This window comes from Mytilus galloprovincialis, chromosome 6 (assembly GCF_965363235.1).
Source record: "Mytilus galloprovincialis chromosome 6, xbMytGall1.hap1.1, whole genome shotgun sequence".
Classification (NCBI taxonomy): Eukaryota; Metazoa; Mollusca; class Bivalvia; order Mytilida; family Mytilidae; genus Mytilus; species Mytilus galloprovincialis.
The window spans coordinates 102,297,826-102,320,588 of NC_134843.1; the positions used below are offsets into that span (position 1 = coordinate 102,297,826).

General features: G+C 33.1%; 1 protein-coding gene across 7 annotated transcripts in view; it reads right to left on the reverse strand.

Annotated features, from left to right (window-relative positions):
- Positions 1-18,414, reverse strand: part of LOC143080985 (uncharacterized) — a 37,847-nt gene extending 19,433 nt beyond the window's left edge. For 3 of the 7 annotated variants that reach the window (XM_076257212.1, XM_076257211.1, XM_076257210.1), the window contains exons 1-11: positions 18,256-18,414; positions 12,123-12,237; positions 11,489-11,589; positions 10,420-10,455; positions 9,626-9,679; positions 8,871-8,985; positions 7,747-7,859; positions 5,580-5,693; positions 3,607-3,864; positions 2,894-3,004; positions 73-393 (exon numbers count right to left, since the gene is read on the reverse strand). In XM_076257212.1, the coding sequence (XP_076113327.1) occupies positions 73-393; positions 2,894-3,004; positions 3,607-3,864; positions 5,580-5,693; positions 7,747-7,859; positions 8,871-8,985; positions 9,626-9,679; positions 10,420-10,455; positions 11,489-11,589; positions 12,123-12,237; positions 18,256-18,352 (1,435 nt within the window). In that variant the 5' untranslated portion in view covers positions 18,353-18,414. The remainder of the gene's footprint in view (positions 1-72; positions 394-2,893; positions 3,005-3,606; positions 3,865-5,579; positions 5,694-7,746; positions 7,860-8,870; positions 8,986-9,625; positions 9,680-10,419; positions 10,456-11,488; positions 11,590-12,122; positions 12,238-18,255) is intronic. The other 4 variants (XM_076257214.1, XM_076257213.1, XM_076257217.1 and 1 more) reach the window with 4 other exon arrangements.
- Between the last annotated feature and the right edge of the window lie 4,349 nt (positions 18,415-22,763).

The window sequence follows — 22,763 nt, forward strand, 5'->3', positions numbered from 1 at the left end:
AAATTTTTTTTTTTAGTTTATATCTACGAATCCTGTCATTACAGAAGGATATTTAACGGGCATATTCCCTACCTGTTCCTGTCCCGGTCATGGGGCCTCCTGTACCTGTTCCTCCTGTACCTGTACCTATCATTGTACCACCTGTTCCGGTTCCCGTACCTGGTGTTCCGGTTCCTGTACCTATCATTGTACCACCTGTTCCGGTTCCCGTACCTGGTGTTCCGGTTCCTGTACCTATCATTGAACCACCTGTTCCGGTTCCCGTACCTGGTGTTCCGGTTCCTGTTCCGCCAGTTCCGGTTCCGATCATAGTTCCCCCAGTTCCGGTTCCTGTAATGGTACCACCGGTACCAGTTCCTGTCATTGGACGTCCTGTATACATTGATCCTCCTGCTAAATTAGTCAGAAATATTATAGTTACTATATGTACTGTCCAGATTGTGTGTCTTCTATAATATGAGGCAGGCATTACCTGTGAAAGGAGACGAAGTCTATATGAATTGTTTTTTTTTAATTCAAATATGTTAAAAAAGAAACGGAAATACCGTAAAGTTTCCGATTTTGGTTCTGTCGTTATGGATTTTAGTTGTGACGTTATTTAAGTAATGATGTCTTATTCAATGTTAACAAAGAAACGTTTTTTCATTATTTAAAATCATCGAAATTGGTATTGAGTTCCTTCCTAATCCTATATTTTACCAGACTGATAAATATATATTCTATTCAAAGTCTCTTGAAAACAAGACCGGAAAGAGGCAGTTGATTTCTGCACAGATGCGGCGATTTCAAAAAATCTGAAAAAAGTTAACGATTTTGGGTTCAACAGTAAAATGAAAATTTAGGGAAATTTTCCCGATTTTTTTTTTTTTTTTTTCTTTTTTTTTTTCTACCGATATTTGGGACTTCGTCCCCATACTTAATTATTTTTACTATTTCAATCATGGTGTTTTAAGGAAGTTCGCTGCTTATGTTTTTGATTTTTTCCCAGATATTAGGAATCCTCTAGTTTTATCCATGTAGTGCCATAGTTTAAAAAATACTATACAATCCTTGTTATTTCTTTATATCTTTTTTAATAAAAAAAAAAAAAAGGGTGCCAATGATAAAAGTATGGAAAGTCTAGCAAGAATAATTTCCCGCCAAAATTTCAAAGCTTATATCTAGAAATCACGCATACGAACTCATCATTTTTCTGCCTTTTTAGTCCTTTTATTTAGTATTATTTTATAACATTCTTTCAACAAGAATGTGTCTTTACTGGACGGATTGCCCACTCGCACTATCATTTTCCATGTTCAGTAGACCGTGAAATTGGGGTCAAAACTTTAATTTGACATTAAAATTAGAACGATCATATCATGGGGAACATGAATACTAAGTTTAAAGTTGATTAGACTTCAACTTCATCAAAAACTACCTTGACCAAAAACTTTTACCTGAGGCGGGACGAACGGACGAACAGACGAACAAACGGACGGACGGACGAACGGACGAACGGACGCACAGACCAGAAAACTTAATGCCCTTCAACTATCGTAGGTGGGGCATAAAAAACTTGTTAATGAGTAGCGAACATTCTTATTACGAAAGTAAGAAAGCAATCAAGTGGACGACTGTAAATAAATCAACTTCATATACCGTCTACTAGGTGACGTAATAATTGGTTCCTACGATCTTAGAAAAAGAGATGTCTATTGTTTTGTTAGGTGGGATTAATATGACACATGAACGCATAATGGATGGTGTTTATTGATATTGTTGATGCATGACCTCATATAAACAGCAATGCTTAAAATTCTCGAACGCTAAATAATGCATATACAAACTGATGCTATCTTATTGATGTAAATCTAGCACATAAGCGCAATGATCGGTCTATAAGGACATGGTCACATGGTCAATAAGACGAATGAGACTACATCCCCATATTGAAGTGCCACTGGTGGACAATTAACGTTTAGTATAACAATGTACGGTATATGTCATGCTATCGTGGCAGTCGATTCAGTTTCTGAATTAGAAGAAATACAACTGTTGTTTGTTTTTTTAACTTTAACTTTTCAATTAATTTTAGGCGGCAAATTTTTATTAAAAAATAAGTATGGATGAATTTCTTTAGTTATCCTTCTTTCTCATGAGATAAAGATAAATGCGCATTAAATTAGATGATGAATATGATATTAGAATTTACAGTAAATAAAGGAAGGTGAGCGAAGGAGTAAATCCAATTCTTCATTCAAAGAACAGATGACAAACTAGAAAAGGAAAGACAAGGAAATATTCGACAGAAAAGATTGAGCGCCACGAACTCCAATCAGAAAACACCAATCCTCTCGATGCATCGGATCACAATCTGTTCCTTTTGTGAGCAATCATTTTTATGTTTTATGGTTAATGGAAGATGTCCGTTGTTATTCTGAAGTTTACATGTTTTAATGCAATATTAATTTGTTTTCTTATGTATTTCTCTTTGCGAAGTTTTCTTGCGTTTTTTGTACGGTATTCTAGCCACTTAGAATTGTCATTTAAGCGATATTCTTTAACATTGCCATATTAGCGGGAAGTTTGGCTAGTCATACAACCAGCTTCATTCAATTCAGGAATATACCAGTTGTTATCAAATAGTTCGTTTCTATGGATGTTGGCGTTTGTTTTTGAGGCAGTTCAGTTTTTCTGTTGTTCCATTGTTTTCCTCTTATATATTGTGTTTCCTTAGGTTTTAGTTTGTATCTCAGATTTTTTTTTCTCTAAATCGATTGATGACATTTGAATAGGTGTATACTACTGTTGCTTTTATCTATACCTGACATATTACTATTAAATCATCTGTATTCTACTAGTTCAAATACAACATAAACAGGTTCTTGCACAATTGTCCTTGACCCATACTTACAACATAAACAGGTTCTTGCACAGTTGTCCTTGACCCATCCTGAATATTTGGGATCTGTACATGTTCCTCGTGCATAACCGGCACAGTTTGATTGTTTGTCAACACAAGTTACTGAAATATGAAAGAATGCTTCTCAATGTGATAAAAAAAATGAATGGGTTGTGTTTTTTTTCAATTCATTAAATAAAATCATCTCAACAGCGTTTAATGATAAAGAAGTAATATATTTCATACATTTCCTTTTGTTATTGTCTGTTGTGTTTAAATGGATATTTACTGTTGTTCCATTAGATTGATCTATTTCAAATAAATGTTTATAACTTTGACATTTTCAATTAATATTATATATAACAATAAGGTGGTGTGGTATGGTAGCCGATGGGACATCTGTCCAACAGAGTCAACATGACGTGGAGTATAAGTACCTTTACGGCATTCAACAATGGGCATAACCCATACCCATAATTACAATAAAGGCAACGTTATGACAAGATGTATAAAAATTGAAACAACCAAAAAAATCCAATATATACATTCCAGTTCAATTCAGTAAATTACGTGATTGCAATACATATTCTTTGTTTAAATTACAACTATACACAACTTAATTGATGATTTAGGATTTTTTAAATCTGGTCTTATTATTTAATTTGTTACATGTTCATTCAAAGTAACGTTTCATCAAAAGGGAATCAAAAAGCTACTGTTTTTACCGGTTCCAGTTCCAGTCATTGTTCCAGTTCCAGTACCAGTACCAGTACCAGTTCCAGTTCCAGTTCCAGTTCCAGTTCCAGTTCCGGTTATAGTTCCAGTTCCAGGTTGCATCGTCGGATAACCAGTTCCTGTTCCGGTTCCGGTTCCGGTTCCGATCATTGTTCCAGCACCAGTACCAGTTCCCATTCCAGTACCAGTTCCCGTTATGGTTCCTCCGGTCTGTCCAACATACCTTCCGGTGTAATAAGATCCACCAGCTTAAATGTATAAATGGTATGAGAAGTTTTTCTTATTTGGTTAAAGCGATTCTTCAATAATTCTTACAACATTTATATAAGTAAAAAATATAAAAAACAATATGCATGTAAGTATGAATAACAAACAAAGTATGTGCAAAAAAGAATAACATTAACAACATCCATATAAGTAAAAATAACATACAAAAATCCATGTCAGTAAGAATACTAAAACAACTATTATATAAATAAGAAAACAATAACAATAATCATGTAAGTAAGTACTACAATAATCTTTTAGTAATATATTCCTGAAATTATTGACATTAATTTACCAAATGAGCCAATAAAAATAGAGTGTCTAACACATCATTTTTTTAGTTAATTTTATTCACAGAGATCGTGCAAAAAAAGTTGGATAAATGAGTTTGCCTATGAGACAATATCCACAAAGGAAACCCCAGTACCGTATAGACTAAACTATGAATTAGTAAACATCCAAATTCTATGTTTATGTAATTTTGTCCTTTATTTTCTCATACTGTAAAGTAAGATAAAAGCTTTTATATAATTCTTCGTCAATTTATCCCTTTCTGCATTCCATTGTATAAAAAAATCTAATTAACGTGTGGTTCGTTTGATCTCAGTTCTTCATCGGTAAAAATCCGATTATGACTTCGAATTTTCTTGTTTTCCTCTGAATTTCCTATTGTGACGGCATGAAAAAGGCGACCATGTCTGATGACGTCACATAGAAAGAACACATCTTTTTTCAGATCAGTCGCAAAGAAGGAATAAGTTTGCCTGCGTATTGTTTAAAATCATTAGAGAAACAGATTCCACCACCAAATCTCGTGTAATACGATATTTATCCACTCTCGACAGTTAAATTTTAAATATTTAAAACGCTCGGCGAGCCTCGCGTTTTAAATTTGAAAATTTAACTGTCTCGAGGGGATAAATATTGTATTACACTCGATGCAGTGGTAGAATCTATATAACTAATCTCCTTCAGAGTCAAACATGACTTTAAACTCACAATTAAGATATAAGCTACATCACATAGAACTCGACATAAAACAAGTGCATGTATACATGTGCATGCATATATATGTATAAAACTTTGATTGATTTTAGTATTCGATTACGAAATAAAAGAAAATTTTTGGTCTGTTTTATAAGGTTCTTAAATTCAATTTTCAAACAGTTTACAGAGTTTGCATACATATGTTCAACCCGAAATACGTTATTATATGTATTGATGTTCAGGGTATAAGTTCGATTTCTATTCGATGCAGCTCATATTCTATTTTCCAACTTGAAACTATTTCCTATCATTCAAGATGGTAATCTATTTTGAACTTATCACCTTCTTCATACTTACAACATAAACAGGTTCTTGCACAATTGTCCTTAACCCATACTTACAACATAAACAGGTTCTTACACAATTGTCCTTCACCCATACTTACAACATAAACAGGTTCTTACACAATTGTCCTTCACCCATACTTACAACATAAACAGGTTCTTACACAATTGTCCTTCACCCATACTTACAACATAAACAGGTTCTTACACAATTGTCCTTCACCCATACTTACAACATAAACATGTTTTTGCACAATTGTCCTTCACCCATACTTACAACATAAACAGGTTCTTACACAATTGTCCTTCGCCCATACTTACAACATAAACAGGTTCTTGCACAATTGTCATTGACCCATACTTACAACATAAACAGGTTCTTGCACAGTTGTCCTTGACCCATCCTGAATATTTGGGATCTGTACATGTTCCACCTCGTGCATAATCAGCACAGTTAGATTGCTTGTCAACACACGTTACTGAAAAAATGTCATGATAAATAACAAAAATGTAACAGTATTAATCAAATCTGTAGCAGATAGTAAGACAGCAACATAATAGACAACTTTCGAGTTCGATGCATTTCCGTCAAAAACTCGGGTTTTAGTGAACGTCATTTGTGCGTTTAGGGGCGTCGTCACTTCCATTCTAATGTTGAGCGAGTGGTTGGAAAACTATAATTCTATATTGTACGAATTATTCGGCAAATTGAATTCTCAAAATTGACAATCAGCACTGCTGTCATTAGAGTATTGTCATGAAGTACCTACAAAACAACCATTATTTCTAGTTAATCCTGCACAACGACGATAACTAAGACGCTTGATGAACGTTAATAGTGCAGGGATTCAGGCGAGCCCTTCTATCTGGTAAATGACGTCATAAAGGCGCGCATAATTGACGAGTTTTTTCAGGTGACGGATGAACTCGAAAGTGGTCTTTTATTATATTATAGCAACAGTAGTATCCCAACTGTTTTATACATCTATCTGAAATATACCAACCAAGATAAACTAATCATATCAACAAAACAACCAGAGATTTGGAATTTCGAGAGAGTAAGTGCCTCGCTCTATAGAAATAACAAACAGCTGAGAGGGTGATAGAGCAGATTGTTACCCCGCAGTGGTACCGATCTGTTCTATCACACTTTAAGCTCAGTGTTATTCAATTTATCATAGTGAATGATCTATCATTAATGTCTTTAAATTCTAAATTGATAGAACTTAACTATGACTCAACTAGGATTGCCAATGAGACAGCTATTAATAAAAAGACAGTGAAGTATAACCGAAAAACGAACTACCAGATAGACATTTCTATAATTTGTCAAATCTTAATGTAACATTTAACAAACAGTGAGAGCAGTGTGAGGAGAGTTCATGATAATCAATGTATTGGGGGAATTACACATACAATCATTATATTTCACATGACAATAAATGTAAAGGGAAGATTCCACGTTCAATTCATTATATTCCACATGACAATTAAGGTATAGTGGAACTTCCACGTACAATTCATTATATTCCACATGACAATTAAGGTAAAGTGGAACTTCCACGTACAATTCATTATATGCCACATGACAATCAAGGTTTGTGGAACTTCCACGTACAATTCATTATATTCCACGTGACAATTAAGGTATAGTGGAACTTCCACGTACAATTCATTATATTCCACATGACAATTAAGGTAAAGTGGAACTTCCACGTACAATTCATTATATTCCACATGACAATCAAGGTTTGTGGAACTTCCACGTACAATTCATTATATGCCACATGACAATTAAGGTATAGTGGAACTTCCATGTACAATTCATTATATTCCACATGACAATCAAGGTTTGTGGAACTTCCACGTACAATTCATTATATTCCACATGACAATCAATGTAAAGGGAAAATTCCACGTTCAATTCATTAAATTCCAAATAACAATCAAGCTATAGGGTAAATTCCACGTACAATTAATTATATTCCACATAACAATCAAGGTATTGGGGAACTTTCACGTACAATTCATTATATTTCACTGATATTGATGAAAGAATTGAATATTTAAGTTTGATTGGACTTTCGAAAGATGAATGTATCGGTTAAAGGAAACGATTACCTTTCGATCCACCCGTTCTAGATCCACCTTGATTTGCATCCGGTGTCGCCCCATTTTGAGTTAGTGCTTTGCATCCGGTTTCGCTTCGTTTTGGGTTTATGCTTTTAATCCAGTTTCGCTCCATTTTGAGTTTATGCAACGCACCGGTTCTCCCTTCATTTATAGTAAATGTCACATCCCCACTCACTCCTTTTGGGGTTCATATGTTTCACTCAGATTTTGTTTGTAAATTTGAATTCTCTTTTTGGATCCATTTAAGATGATTTCAACATCAGTAAAATACTGTCGCCTTAATTTATCATATGTATAGAATTTCTATTTTGATGATGAGTGCATTGTGTCTGAATGTATTTTTTTTTAAAGATTATAGCATTTTATGTACAATTATGTTAAATAAATCTAAACACTAACCACCACTTCCTCCAGAAACCATACCACCGCCTGAAACACCACCGCCTCCGGAAACCATACCACCTCCGGAAACCATACCACCTCCGGACACCATACCGCCTCCAGAGGTCATACTACCTATAGTAAAAAAAATATAGAGGAAACAATGTCAGATGATTGGTTGGTGGTACTTTATGTTTTAAGATATATAACTTTCAAGTTAAATTCATTTGATGTTCTTCTTCTATCATATCAAGGTATTGTTAATCGTAATATAACAGGGTGCATTAATGTCACCTATTAAGTAACGGTGTATCAAGGAATGTGGCATAACAAGTATGTACTTCAAAGACAAAACATATATACTTTTATCTGCCTTCTATAATAGTAGGAGTGTAGTGTAAATATCTTTACTGACTATAAAATAGAAATGTCTGCTTACCCAATAGTGTATGACATTTAATTGGCATGACCAAGTGTCTATGAAATGTATTAGGTAGATATCTAATTATAAGGTGGTTAGTTCGAGACATAAAACATTTTTTTATGGATGTTGATTAGACGACAAAGGAGATGAACGAAACAGTTAACTGATAGTGAGTTTGACATCAAATACTCTTAATAACAAGTATAATTGACTAAAGTGTGCTGAGTTGAACATTAACTTGTGTTATAATTGTCCATGTGTTAGATTACTCCGAAAATATAAAAAAGAAGATGTGGTATTAATGACAATGAGACAACTATCCACAAAAGACCAAAATGACACAGACATTAACAACTATAGGTCACCGTACGGCCTTCAACAATGAGCATAGCCCATACCGCATAGTCAGCTGTAAAAGGCCCCGATAAGACAATGTAAAACAATTCAAACCGAAGGAATGTTTCTTCTTGATACATCATTTACAAGATATCGCATACGATATTTTCTAGATATACCATATAAATGTCTAGATATCATATTTTATTTTCTAAGTATCTGTGCCACATTTTGTAGATAACACAACTCACATTTTACATATGTCCCTTACCATATGTTCTAGATATCGAATACCATATTCTCTTGATATTTTAAACCACATTTTCTAAACAGCATACCATATTTTAAAATTATATCACACTATACTTTGTAGATATATAACCTACCACATTTTCCACAGAACAATGCACAGTTTTCAGTGACCCATGAGGTGTATGTAGGGTCTGTACATACAGCATCTCCATAGTCCTTACAAGTCGCCATCTTATCCACACAACCTGTGTAGTACATTTATTCTTTTAGATGTTTTATAATAATTTGAAAGGAAAAGGTATAAAAACAAATTCAAATGTTTAATCAAAACAAAAATGCTATTAAGCATTTATAGTTTGATTCCAAGAACAACAACGATTGCAATCTTTCTATACTTCGAAGTGCATTAATCATGTTCTTTTAAGTCATCTTACTGTGCAGAATGAACGGAAAGTACAGAGAACACTAATAAAAGTAAATTCTCAACTTTAAAAGCAAACTTGTTAACATTAAATTATGTGATTTTAAGATGCTTTTTATATTATATTTAGAAAAAGACTATTTTAATCGCAGCACAGGTTTTTGTACAGATTATATTATGGATATATTTTAAATCATTCTGTTTAGTGAATAAACCCATCATAGATACCAGGATTAAATTTTGTACTTACGCCAGACAAGAACAAAAGTTTCTATTGGCCTTTATCATAGTGTCATATCTACTTGGATTGTATATGAGATCCTATGAGACTTTTGTCTATTGGACTTTGACCTATTCCTATATCGGTCTTTAACATAGTCTCATACCTACTAGGATTTTGTATATGATATCATTTCTATAAGACTTTTGTCTATAGGAATTTGACCTATTCCTATTGACCTTACCTCCTGATCCACCTGACATGACTGGAGCTTGAGTGCCAAATCCAAGATGGAATCCTGTAATGATTGAGTGAGTAAATATCATAGGATCAAGTGATGTCAAGTGATTGATAGAACTTTGATCTTCTCTTAATTCTGCGTGTGTAAGTTGTTTTTACACGTAAATAGTATTACTCTTAAAGATAAAACAATTATAAGGTTTTTTTTTAAATTTTGACACTTAATATTTGTTTTAATGACAGTAGATAAACATTACAAATAGTTATGTTTATTGATAACAGAAAAGGTACTCAAAGGTATGCTTGCTTCGCATCTTTTAATATCTAAGCTGGGGTCTATACATACGACTGAACTTCAAGTAGGGAACTGTATTTTATAGAGGACGTACATGCTGGTTATTGTACATAACAGTACATTTTTAGAAGGAAACTGTATATAAAAGTGACTTTTGTTTTTCTTTATCTAATACTTAATGCTGGTATTTGTACATAACAATTACCCGAAGAAAGTTGCACGTGATGTTATTTGTGAAAAGTAAAAGAACAGAAAAACCGAACTTCCATGAAAAATTCAAAACAGAAAAGTGGATCAAATGTCAAAATCTAAAGCTCGAACACATCAAACGAATAATTTAATGTGTAAAAACTGACATATTCCTGACTTGGTTCAGATTTGTCGAATGAAGTTTTGTTTAAGTGTAGCTATTTTTAGTTGTTGAAAATGGTACTTTACGAAATTAAGTAAATTAACTATGAAGATATATTTGTAAAAACTTCAAACTAATATACTTCACTTACCGCCATCGCCAGTGTTGGTGACAGCGCCGCCGTTTCCTACAAAACAATATCATGTTATTTTACCAGGAATGTCGTAAATACTATTTCACTATTTAACTATTAACACACTTTTTATCCACAGCATCAATTTTATGTTCATTTCTTTTAACTTTATAATCACCAATATTAGCTGAAACACTCGAATAATTTAGATTGTATTGCTATAAGCTTATCGTAGTTATGTCAATGTATGAAATGTTTATAGGTTATCCGATTAACTTGTTGAATTTTTGCGTTATTATTTATTGCATATTTGTAATACACCATTAGTTTGACCATGCCAAATGTAAAGGTACAATGTACCTTTCTCAAAGCAGGAACCAAATTCCACTTTAACTAAAACGTTCTTTGTGTTGTCTTTTCGGTTTGAGGATAAACTGATAATTCACGTATTCTCTTGATTCCGGTTGAATTTTTGCTTGTCGTAGTGTACAGACAATTGTACAGTGGCGGATCCAGAACTTTTCCTAAGGGGGGCCGCTGACTGACCTAAAGGGGGGCCCGCTCCAGTCATGCTTCAATGATTCACTATATAATCAACCAAATTTTCCCCACGAAAGGGGGGCCCGGGCCCCCCAGGGCCCCACCCCCTGGATCCGCCTATGAATATTATGATGAAGACTATAGTCTGCTCAAGTGCGAATATGTAACCTCGAGAATCAGAGAACTGCCTTTCAGACAACTATGTTCACCCGCGTTGTTTTTTTTTTTTTTGTCAGATTTCGAGTTACCTGATTTTTAGTGTTTCTGTGTAGTTTTATATGGACTACCTGTGCGTCTATTTTCTTATGATCATAGAGGGGTCTGTTTTGTTACTATGTTTTGTATATGCTTCCTTAACATTTATACCATGTAAAAACCCTTTTTATTTCGATGTTCAAAGCAGTAAACCTAACATAAGCTTCTGCAGACGATAATATTTTTTAGACATACCAAGAAACAATTCAAAAATATACAACTATCACCGAAATCTGTTTTACACATAATAGAGAAAAAAAGTATCCATGTAAAATTGAAAGTGTATACATACCTCCGCCAGAGGGAGTAAAAGAACACTTTGGTTTACTACAACATCCGCTTGCTTCTTTAACTAATTGACAACCTTGTGGTAAGGTACCGTATGAAGGGCACCTAGCGACAAAATATACACATCATAAAATAAAATCTCTATTACTGGTATACTAAAATGATCTAACAAGATCTTAATTTATTTGCTAAGCTTATGTGTCCGACTCATGTACACTTATTTACCAGAAAAACCTACAGATCCAGAAAATACAACTTACACTCGAAGACTCACTCACTCAAGTCTTATCATATTCATCAATATTTATGAAACTATTAATATTGAACAGTGGTATACTGCTGTTGCCTTTATTTAAATCCCCTTTGCAAAGGAAGCTTATTTATTTATGCTGTCATAAGGATACTTTCTCGTGTTACCTCAATTTATATCATATGTGCTACAACCTGTAGTCGAGCACCACTGACCAGACTTGTGTAGACAAAACGCGTATCTGGCGAACACAGTTATAAATCTGGTATAATAGATGAGTATTTACACAACTTTGCCCACGTGCAGGTTACGTTAATAAATAATGTGGCAAACTTACACAACTTTGCCCACGTATGGTTTATATGAATAAAATATGTGGCAAACTTACACATCCTTGCAGACGTAGTGACCTGTTGATGCGTCGGTACATTGACAGTTGTATTTACAAGGAACAGTCCATGATTGTCCCTGCTGATACGTCTGACCTTCATAAAGACATCCTCCTAAAATCAAATAGAGTAATTTATAAAATGTATTCAAAGCACTTGTCTTTGTCTGTTGTAACGTTTTCCCTTCCCTTTGCCTGTCTTTGAAAATGAACAAGGAAAGTAATTACATTACATGTATATTTCATTATAATACGCTAGTATGATTGGCTAACAGGAATATCGCGTCATTCTGAAATCAAAATGAAATGATACGTTCATGATGACACAATAAAGTGCACGGGAAAGTAAAAGAAGAACTTGATAGAAATCGTGTTTTCATGATCCTAGCAAAAAAAAATGTAATTATACTTTTAAATTTAAATTGGTTGTAAAGGCGTTGACCGTGCGAAAATTTTAAGCATGAAGCGATCCGCAACGCTTGTAAACCCCAATAAAATTACAAAAAGAAGCATTCAATTTTTTTAATCAATAACAGTGATTTGGTAAGTTAAAATCTCCTAGAAATAAATAAAATCAGAGTGTGCATGGATAGTCATTTTGCACATTTGTCAAATGTGTTCATGCAAATCTGAGGAGTCCGTGGAACATTTCGTTCTCGAATGTTCTGAATATTCCCCTATACAAAATAAGTATTTTGCAGATATAAATGAGTACCTAAGTCATAACTTCCCCGACTTTTGCTGCACAGAGTTACCGTCCTCCGAAAAAATAAACATACTGCTGTGTGAATATTTTGATAAGGTTAATCCTAATGTTTGTAAATATGTTGACATTTAAGTAAAAAGATGTTGAGTGAAATGTACATTACAGATCTTCAATTTTAGAAGATTAAGCTAACTGTGATTTACGTGTTCTCAATTGGTGTGATCTCTTAATGTTGAGATTTTATTTTGATATAGAATGCTGTTATGTTTTACAAGAATGTTGACTTGTTTTGTAAAAAAAAGAAGTTGATATTGTCCTATGTGAATTTTATTTCATTGTACATTATTCATTGATTACACTCTTAGACGCATGCGTAGGTATCCTGCCTGCAAGACACCCTATTGTAAAGAGGTAGTTTCCTAATAAATATGTTTATCGCTATTTTGTTCATTTTTCCTTTGATCTTTTTTTGTGATATTTTTCATATCATGCTACTCGCTTGAGATGGAAAATTATTGCTAGAAACTAAGCAGGCACGTGGCGTTGCTAACGAAATTGACATGAAATTGACAACGTCATCATAGGTAAAATAGCGATAAACAGATTATCATTGGTCATCTCAACTCGATTGCCTTTCTCGCTTTCGCCGTCCCGGCTCAAGCGAGAAAATCAATCTCGTTGAGATGATCAACGATAATCTATAAATATACACTAAACGGAATAGAACTGTCGTATTGCTCTTGAAAAAGTATCAAATAAAATAACAGAATTATGCAGATAAGTGTAAAGAACCTCAATTCTGGATACTACGTATCCATTATGCGTACCATAGATGCATAACCTGCATAGAATATTATATATATTTACATATAATGAAAACAGGAAATGTCTATATAAAACAAAAGGTATGATATGATTGCCAATGAGACAACTCTCAACAAGAGACCAAATGACACAAAATTCAACAATGAGCATGGCCCATAACGCATGGTCAGCTATAAAAGGTCCCGAAATGACAATGTAAAACAATTCAAACGAGAAAACTAACAGCCTAATTTATGTACCAACAAGAATGTGTCCCTACTACACAGATGTCCCATCCGCACTATCATTTTCTGTGTTTAGTGGACCGTGAAAATGGGGTAAAAACTCTAATTTGGCATCAAAATTAGAAAGATCATATCATAGGCAACATGTGTAACTGTTGCACTAAGTTTCAAGTTGATCGGGCTTCAACTTCATCAAAAACTACCTCCACCAAAAACTTTAACCTGAAGCGGGACAGACAGACAGACGAACGGATGAACAGACAAACGAACGGACGAACTAACGGGCGAACAAACGGACGCACAGACCAGAAAACATAATGCCTATAAATGGGGCCTAAAAATGAACGAAAAACAAATATATAACACATAAACAAACGACAACTACTGAATTACAGGCTCATGACTTGGGACAGGCACATACAAACAGAATGAGGCGGGGTTAAACATGTTAACGAGATCCCAACCCTCACTTAACCTGTGACTGTTGTTTAACAGTACAACATAAGAACGAACTGTAAAAATCAGTTGAAAAAGGCTAAAATCATCAGATGGATACAAATACAAATACTAAATAGAGTGGACGTGGCCGGGTACTTGTATATCCCAACAACAAAAAGACACTAAGTACAGATCTGAGAGTACTCGCAGTTACTGACAGCTAGTTCAAAGCCACTAACAACTAATACAACAAATCATGCATTTAAGACTAAATTATCAATCAGTACACATCAAATATTCAATGGGTTGAGTGTAAAGATGCTTATATTAACCGGTTAACAACAGAGAAAACGAGATTATGACAAAGGTGCTGTGTAAAGTTTGATAAGTGTTCTCCGACACATGCAAACATTTGTATAACAGTTAGAAGTATACCTAAAAGAAGGCTTAGCTCAGAACTATATGATGCAACATCTGGCATTACATAAAGAGATATCATATTTAATCAGAGTTACAGAGTTTGTAAACCAGCAATAAGTACACGTTATAGTTATTATCAGAGAGTTACAGAGTTTGTAAACCAGCAATAAGTACACGTTATAGTTATTATCAGAGTTACAGAGTTTGTAAACCAGCAATAAGTACACGTTATATTTATTATCAGAGAGTTACAGAGTTTGTAAACCAGCAATAAGTACACGTTATAGTTATTATCAGAGAGTTACAGAGTTTGTAAACCAGCAATAAGTACACGTTATAGTTATTATCAGAGTTACAGAGTTTGTAAACCAGCAATAAGTACACGTTATAGTTATTATCAGAGTTACAGAGTTTGTAAACTAGCAATAAGTACACGTTATAGTTATTATCAGAGTTACAGAGTTTGTAAACCAGCAATAAGTACACGTTATAGTTATTATCAGAGTTACAGAGTTTGTAAACCAGCAATAAGTACACGTTATAGTTATTATCAGAGTTACAGAGTTTGTAAACCAGCAATAAGTACACGTTATAGTTATTATCAGAGAGTTACAGAGTTTGTAAACCAGCAATAAGTACACGTTATAGTTATTATCAGAGTTACAGAGTTTGTAAACCAGCAATAAGTACACGTTATATTTATTATCAGAGAGTTACAGAGTTTGTAAACCAGCAATAAGTACACGTTATAGTTATTATCAGAGAGTTACAGAGTTTGTAAACCAGCAATAAGTACACGTTATAGTTATTATCAGAGTTACAGAGTTTGTAAACCAGCAATAAGTACACGTTATAGTTATTATCAGAGTTACAGAGTTTGTAAACCAGCAATAAGTACACGTTATAGTTATTATCAGAGAGTTACAGAGTTTGTAAACCAGCAATAAGTACACGTTATAGTTATTATCAGAGTTACAGAGTTTGTAAACCAGCAATAAGTACACGTTATAGTTATTATCAGAGAGTTACAGAGTTTGTAAACCAGCAATAAGTACACGTTATAGTTATTATCAGAGTTACAGAGTTTGTAAACCAGCAATAAGTACACGTTATAATTATTATCAGATTACTCGGGTTATTTTTGTTTAATATACTGTTATTAATTTTTACCAGCAAATTCAAACGTGGATACGAAGATTGTGTTCTGTTTTAGTTGTACATGTAGAGAACTTATAACTTACGAGATATCACATTCTGATACGCTGGTGTTGTTTTTAGAACCCGTAAATTGGATACTTTCTATGTTAGTTAATCGAATATCGATCCTTTGAAAATGTTTTAGTAATTTTAATTTTAATTCGATGATTATTGTTTTCATCGGCAATACTATTTTATTCAAATCAATCAATTAAAACAAAACTAACTATGTATTCCTATTCATCCCATCAATAGTTATATTTTGCTGTTGCACACTGACATGTTTTTCTCATGACATCTTCACACTAAATCCAGTGGATGATTAATGAATTATGTCTTGGAAACATGACTTTTTTATAAGATGATATTTGCTTGGAACTAGCTTTCAGTTACTGGAAGTACTCTCATATAGGTACGTTGTGTTTTAGTGGGTTTTTTTTTTTTGGGGGGGGGGGGGGTTTGCTTTCTTTGTATCGATCTGATGAGTAAATCCCTTTTCAACTGATTATTATAGTTTGTTCATATATTGTGCTTTTACAGCACTGACCAAGGTTAGGGGGGATTGGACCACACACAAATATTAAACCTTCCCACTATTGGTGATTGATTGTCCGGGTCAAATAAATGTCAATTACAAATAATATCTTCTATGGACAACATAAAACTTTAGGTGTTACTTCTGACGATGTCCCTGATTTTGGATACATATATTTAAGGTAGATGTATTCCTATAATATATGCCTTCGTGTTATATATTCACTATTTAACGTTCTCATGCTGATATTTTCATTTTTCATTTTTTGTCTCGGGTGGCACGATAGTAAACAAAAATATCAGAACAGTAAATAGAAATAGTAAATAATGCCCCCGAGGTCATATGTTATAGGACTAAGGTAGATGTGGCGGGGTATTTGATTACAAAAATCTCTTTTTGAAAACTGTCTGATTTAATGGAATGTAGGACATACTAGAAGCACTTGAATAATATGAAATAAAGGTTCAAACGTGGTCTAAGGTTATGACCGTAGCACGAATATGGTAGATAAGAACATCTTATTTTGACTTTAAGTTCCATGTATTCATAGGTAAGAAAAGGGATGTTGTTAACGTCGTTTATTTCTAGATATCTAACACAGATACTTACTTGTCTCAGAAAAAAATTAAGGTATATAGGGGAAAAAATTCTGAGACTAGTGCCTATGATATCTAAAGACGAAAATGATAAATGCACAGTGCGATCCTGTGCATTCAACACGTGTTCGAGAAAACCATCATCATTTACGATTTTTTTTAAGCTTTATATCATAATTCTAGAGCTTTACTATCAAACGGACTTATACAGAATAGTCAAATCCTGTAAGGTTAATTTTGTTTCGATGTAATTGCCAAATTAAAAAATATGATACTGTGTTATATGTTTCTTACTGAGAGGTCAATACATCTCATGCTGGACTGTAAATATCTAAGCCTATCACTAGCCAAAGTAATATGTTCAGGTGCCAGTAACTTGGTACCAGCATGAACATATACTTATATGGTCAATAATAAGTTAAAAATGACTATTTGATCTGTTTTCTGTTTATGTCTATTAGTATCATGGTTAAATATTCAGTATTGTTTTCTGATAACGTCTATCATGGTTAAATATTCAGTATTGTTTTGATAACGTCTATCATGGTTAAATATTCAGTACTGTTGCTGTCGATGTGCGAATAAACGATCGTTCACTAAATTTAGACATTTGATATAATTTAGGGAAATTGCAACCATTTTTTAGTGGGAATGATAATATTTCTTTTATGATTCACACAAGTCTTAACAAAGCCGGAAAAATACTAGGCAGCCATAAACCATGCAAAGAAACAACCAATACAATGACCCAAGAAGTACAAAAATACAAGCTTTATCTAATATGACATTTTAAAAACCATCTGAAGTGTGAGCAACACGAACTTAAATAATAGAAATGAATATGCATGTTGGTGCATTTTTTGTTTTGTTACACTGTTGTTGCAAATATTGAATGAAAAGACTGAGACCAGATATTCGATGGTGCCTCCTCAAAAACATTCTATGCATTTACTTTTTTAAAACTTTAAAGATAATAAGCTTCTTAATTAGTTTTCGATTACTATAACTATTTCTTAACCTGTCCTTTCGTTATACACTTATTTTAAAAAAAAATATATTGATTTGATTGATTTGTGTTTTTAACGCCACTTGGCTATTTCCTGGCGGCCAGTTTGTATTGATGGAGGAACCGGAGTGCCTGGAGAAAACCACTGCTTTAAAAATATTGTAAAGTTATTACTAAATGACTGACCTGCTTGACGTTTGTATATATGTCTCGTCTGTTTAACTCCTTTAAGATCAATAGCCGCAGCCAGTCCTACGGCCAATAAGAGCACTAAATATTTCATTATGATGTGAACACGTCGATGTCTTTATGAAGAAAGAGAATGTGCCAAGTGAGTGCATGATCACCAGACCTTTATATGGAACATTATCTCTCTACCGAGGTCAATATGATCAACACTCCATTGGCTTGTAGTGCAACCCAAAAGTTAAATACAAACATTACTTAAGGTGTTAGTCCACTGATAACTGTTTCAGTCATGAAACACATTAACAAACCTCTTATTATATACATGTGTATCACATTTGTATCATATATGTTTGCTCGGTTCATGACAAATGGATGCTTAAACTTAGACAGGAAAGTAGGGCCAGAAATTTATATGGGATGTTATATGAGATCGTTTACTATATACAGAATATTTGACAGCATTCGCAAATGGTTTTAAAACTAGCATTTAATCTACGGATTTTATTTTAATTATTATGCCCCACCTACGATAGTAGAGGGGCATTATGTTTTCTGGTCTGTGCCTCCGTCCGTCCGTCCGTCCGTCCGTCCATCTGTGCCTCCGTTCGTCCGTCCGCTTCAGGTTAAAGTTTTTGGTCAAGGTAGTTTTTGAAGAAGTTGAAGTCCAATCAACTTAAAACTTAGTACACTTGTTCCCCATGATATGATCTTTCTAATTTTAATGCCAAATTATAGTTTTGACCCCAATTTCATGGTCAACTGAACATAGAAAATGATAGTGCGAAGTTCAGGTTAAAGTTTTTGGTCAAGGTAGTTTTTGATGAAGTTAAAGTTACATCAACTTGAAACTTAGTACACATGTTCCCTATGATATGATCTTTCTAATTTTAATTCCAAATTAAAGTTTTGACCCCAATTTCACGGTCCACTGAACATAGAAAATGATAGTGCGAGTGGGGCATTCGTGTACTATGGACACATTCTTGTTTTTAATATATATCTCATTTATTGAAAACTTTAGGAGGATATATATCATATTCACCTCATATGATTGTTATATTAGTAACAATTTACTGAAAACCTAGTAAAAGTATTTTGGATAATAAAGAATTACCACAGTTATCACATATTATTCATAATCAAAGCTATGGAAATAAGGCTACTATGGTTTTCCCGTATGCCGTAAGACCCTTTTTAAGCTGTTAATTTAACTGAGCAGGACGATTCCGAGTCCAGTTGGAATGGGTTACTTTGCAGGGAAATTGCCAAGATCTCAGCACGCTAGAGACCTTTTGTAACTACTCTTTTTGAGATTCCTACGTGACTGTTGCAAGGCTTACCAAAACACATAATTTTTGTTATTTTGTCAATCAAATATTCCCACCATTTATACGAGTAAACCGGCTACTTTACAGTTTATTGTTTTATTGTTAAATCTGATTCCACTTTGAGTATGCATGCAATACTTGACACTATAATAATAATCTTTTTATTCGTAAGCAATACAACTTATAAATAAACAACATTTCTTAAATCAAATCAATTCTGATAAAAAAAAATCGAGAGGATCAAAGAATAGCCAATGTTACATATCTAATAAGATCGTAAACAACAGTAGTAAATTTCATACAAAATCATATTTTTAATATATTAACAATAATAAAAAAAAATGTGGAAAACGCTATTTTGGGAGAGAATGCAAGCGACATTATATTTCGAAGAATATATCTAACCCACACTTATATATATTGAGTTGTGAATGTAATAATTAGTTGGTAACAACATTATCAATATTAATGTATATATAATGGTCTGCCCACGAAATGTCACGCTTTTACCAATGGCATTGGCCTATTACTTATAATATCGGGTGGAGGTGTAGCACAATGACGTGCCTAATATAAAATACTTATATACAAAATATGTTTCAGAATTGTTGAACGAATACTATTGTTGTTTCTTTTTTAATTTGCAATAAATGGTCACTACAAGCACATGGGAGCATCACTGGTTTTCTGTATTGTATATAAAGCTCAACATTTAGTTTTCTGTATTGTATGTAAAGCTCAACATTTAGTTTTCTGTATTGTATGTAAAGCTCAACATTTAGTTTTTTTGTATTGTATGTAAAGCTCAACATTCAGTTTTTTTGTATTGTATGTAAAGCTCAACATTTAGTTTTTTGTATTGTATGTAAAGCTCAACATTTAGTTTTTTGTATTGTATGTAAAGCTCAACATTTAGTGTAAAGCTCAACATTTAGTTTTCTGTATTGTATGTAAAGCTCAACATTTTGTTTTCTGTATTGTATGTAAAGCTCAACATTTAGTTTTTTGTATTGTATGTAAAGCTCAACATTTAGTTTTTTGTATTGTATGTAAAGCTCAACATTTAGTTTTCTGTATTGTATGTAAAGCTCAACATTTAGTGTAAAGCTCAACATTTAGTTTTCTGTATTGTATGTAAAGCTCAACATTTAGTTTTTTTGTATTGTATGTAAAGCTCAACATTTAGTTTTTTGTATTGTATGTAAAGCTCAACATTTAGTTTTTTTGTATTGTATGTAAAGCTCAACATTCAGTTTTTTTGTATTGTATGTAAAGCTCAACATTTAGTTTTTTTGTATTGTATGTAAAGCTCAACATTCAGTTTTTGTATTGTATGTAAAGCTCAACATTTGTTTTTTTTTGTATTGTATGTAAAGCTCAACATTTAGTTTTTTGTATTGTATGTAAAGCTCAACATTTAGTTTTCTGTATTGTATGTAAAGCTCAACATTCAGTTTTTGTATTGTATGTAAAGCTCAACATTTAGTTTTTTGTATTGTATGTAAAGCTCAACATTTTGTTTTCTGTATTGTATGTAAAGCTCAACATTTAGTTTTTTGTATTGTATGTAAAGCTCAACATTAAGTTTTTTGTATTGTATGTAAAGCTCAACATTTTGTTTTCTGTATTGTATGTAAAGCTCAACATTAAGTTTTTTGTATTGTATGTAAAGCTCAACATTTAGTTTTCTGTATTGTATGTAAAGCTCAACATTTAGTTGTTTGTGTGTTGTTATCCTTATCGGCTTATTGGACTCAATGTGATCTTCTTCACTTTAATTTATAACTGAGCTGGTGTATAGAATCGAATTATTCATCAATTTAAAAAAAATCTATATTTATGTACTGTATTACATTGATTTTGTTATATCAATTTGTTTATAGATCTCTGTTTCTCTCCAGTATAAATAGACCTAGAATTCGACCACAACGTGATTAATAAGGAATGTCTATGTCTTAAAGATAGTGAGTATTTGTCTATTTAAACGTTTATTTGAAGGTAGACGATGTCTTATAAGAGTTTAGTTTATTTGTGTAACCACTGTGGAAATCCAAGACCTCGTTGTCATTATTATACGTATTGTTTTTTTATCATCTTTAACCATTTCTTTTCGGTGACCTTTCGTTTGAAGAAAAAATAGCTGATTAAGCAGTAATATCCTTATGGCACTATTTCTTTTACTTTTATACGCTGATTCAATCAAATTTCACAATCATCAAAGACTTTTAAAGTTCTTAACAGATCTTAACAAATGGTAAAATAAAATACGACCATAACACCAAGGTAGAATTAATCTACAGTTACTTACAAAATCATAGTATAATTATACCAAAATAAAAACTGAAGAATAAGAACCCTTTTATTACTGCCTAAAGGTGACGTTATGAATTTGATAACGGGGAAAAAATCGTATTGAAGAAAACTTTACCTTCATACTTTAATTTAAGTAAATTGAAGAAATCTAGAAAACGCTGTTTTAATTGTTTTGCAAGAGTAATTATAGATTTTTCGCACCGTCATTTTGTTTTAAGGAGACAGGAAGTCCATAATCTATTTTATACAAGAATATAAACATTCAGCTCATTTCGCAAAGATATATTCAAGAAACTTCTAAATCAATTTATACTAAAGCAGTCAGTTTTACGTATTAATTGTGACTTCAGCAATGTTGGTGATAAACATGTTATAGACTACAATAGTTATCAAAGGTACCAGGATTATTATTTAGTACGCCAGACGCGCGTTTCGTCTACATAAGACTCATCAGTGAAGCTCAAATCAAAATATTTATAAAGCCAAACAAGTAAAAAGTTGAAGAGCATTGAGGATCCAAAATTCAAAAGGTTGTGACAAATACGGCTAAGGTAATCTATGCATGGGATAAGAAAATCCTTAGTTTTTCAAAAAAAGTTTTGTAAACAGGAAATTTATAAAAATGATCACATTATTGATATTCATGTCAACACACAAGCTTCGTAAATGTCCTTTTTGAGGTAACAGAGCTTCCGAATATTCCCCTTGAGGTAACGAAGTAATAGAACTTCCGAATGCCCCATTGAGGCAACAGAATTTCTGAAATTTCTCCTTGAGGTAGCAGAGCTTTCGAAATGTACCCCGAGGTGACAGAGCTTTCGAAATGTACCGCCGAGGTGACAGAGCTTTCGAAATGTACCGCCG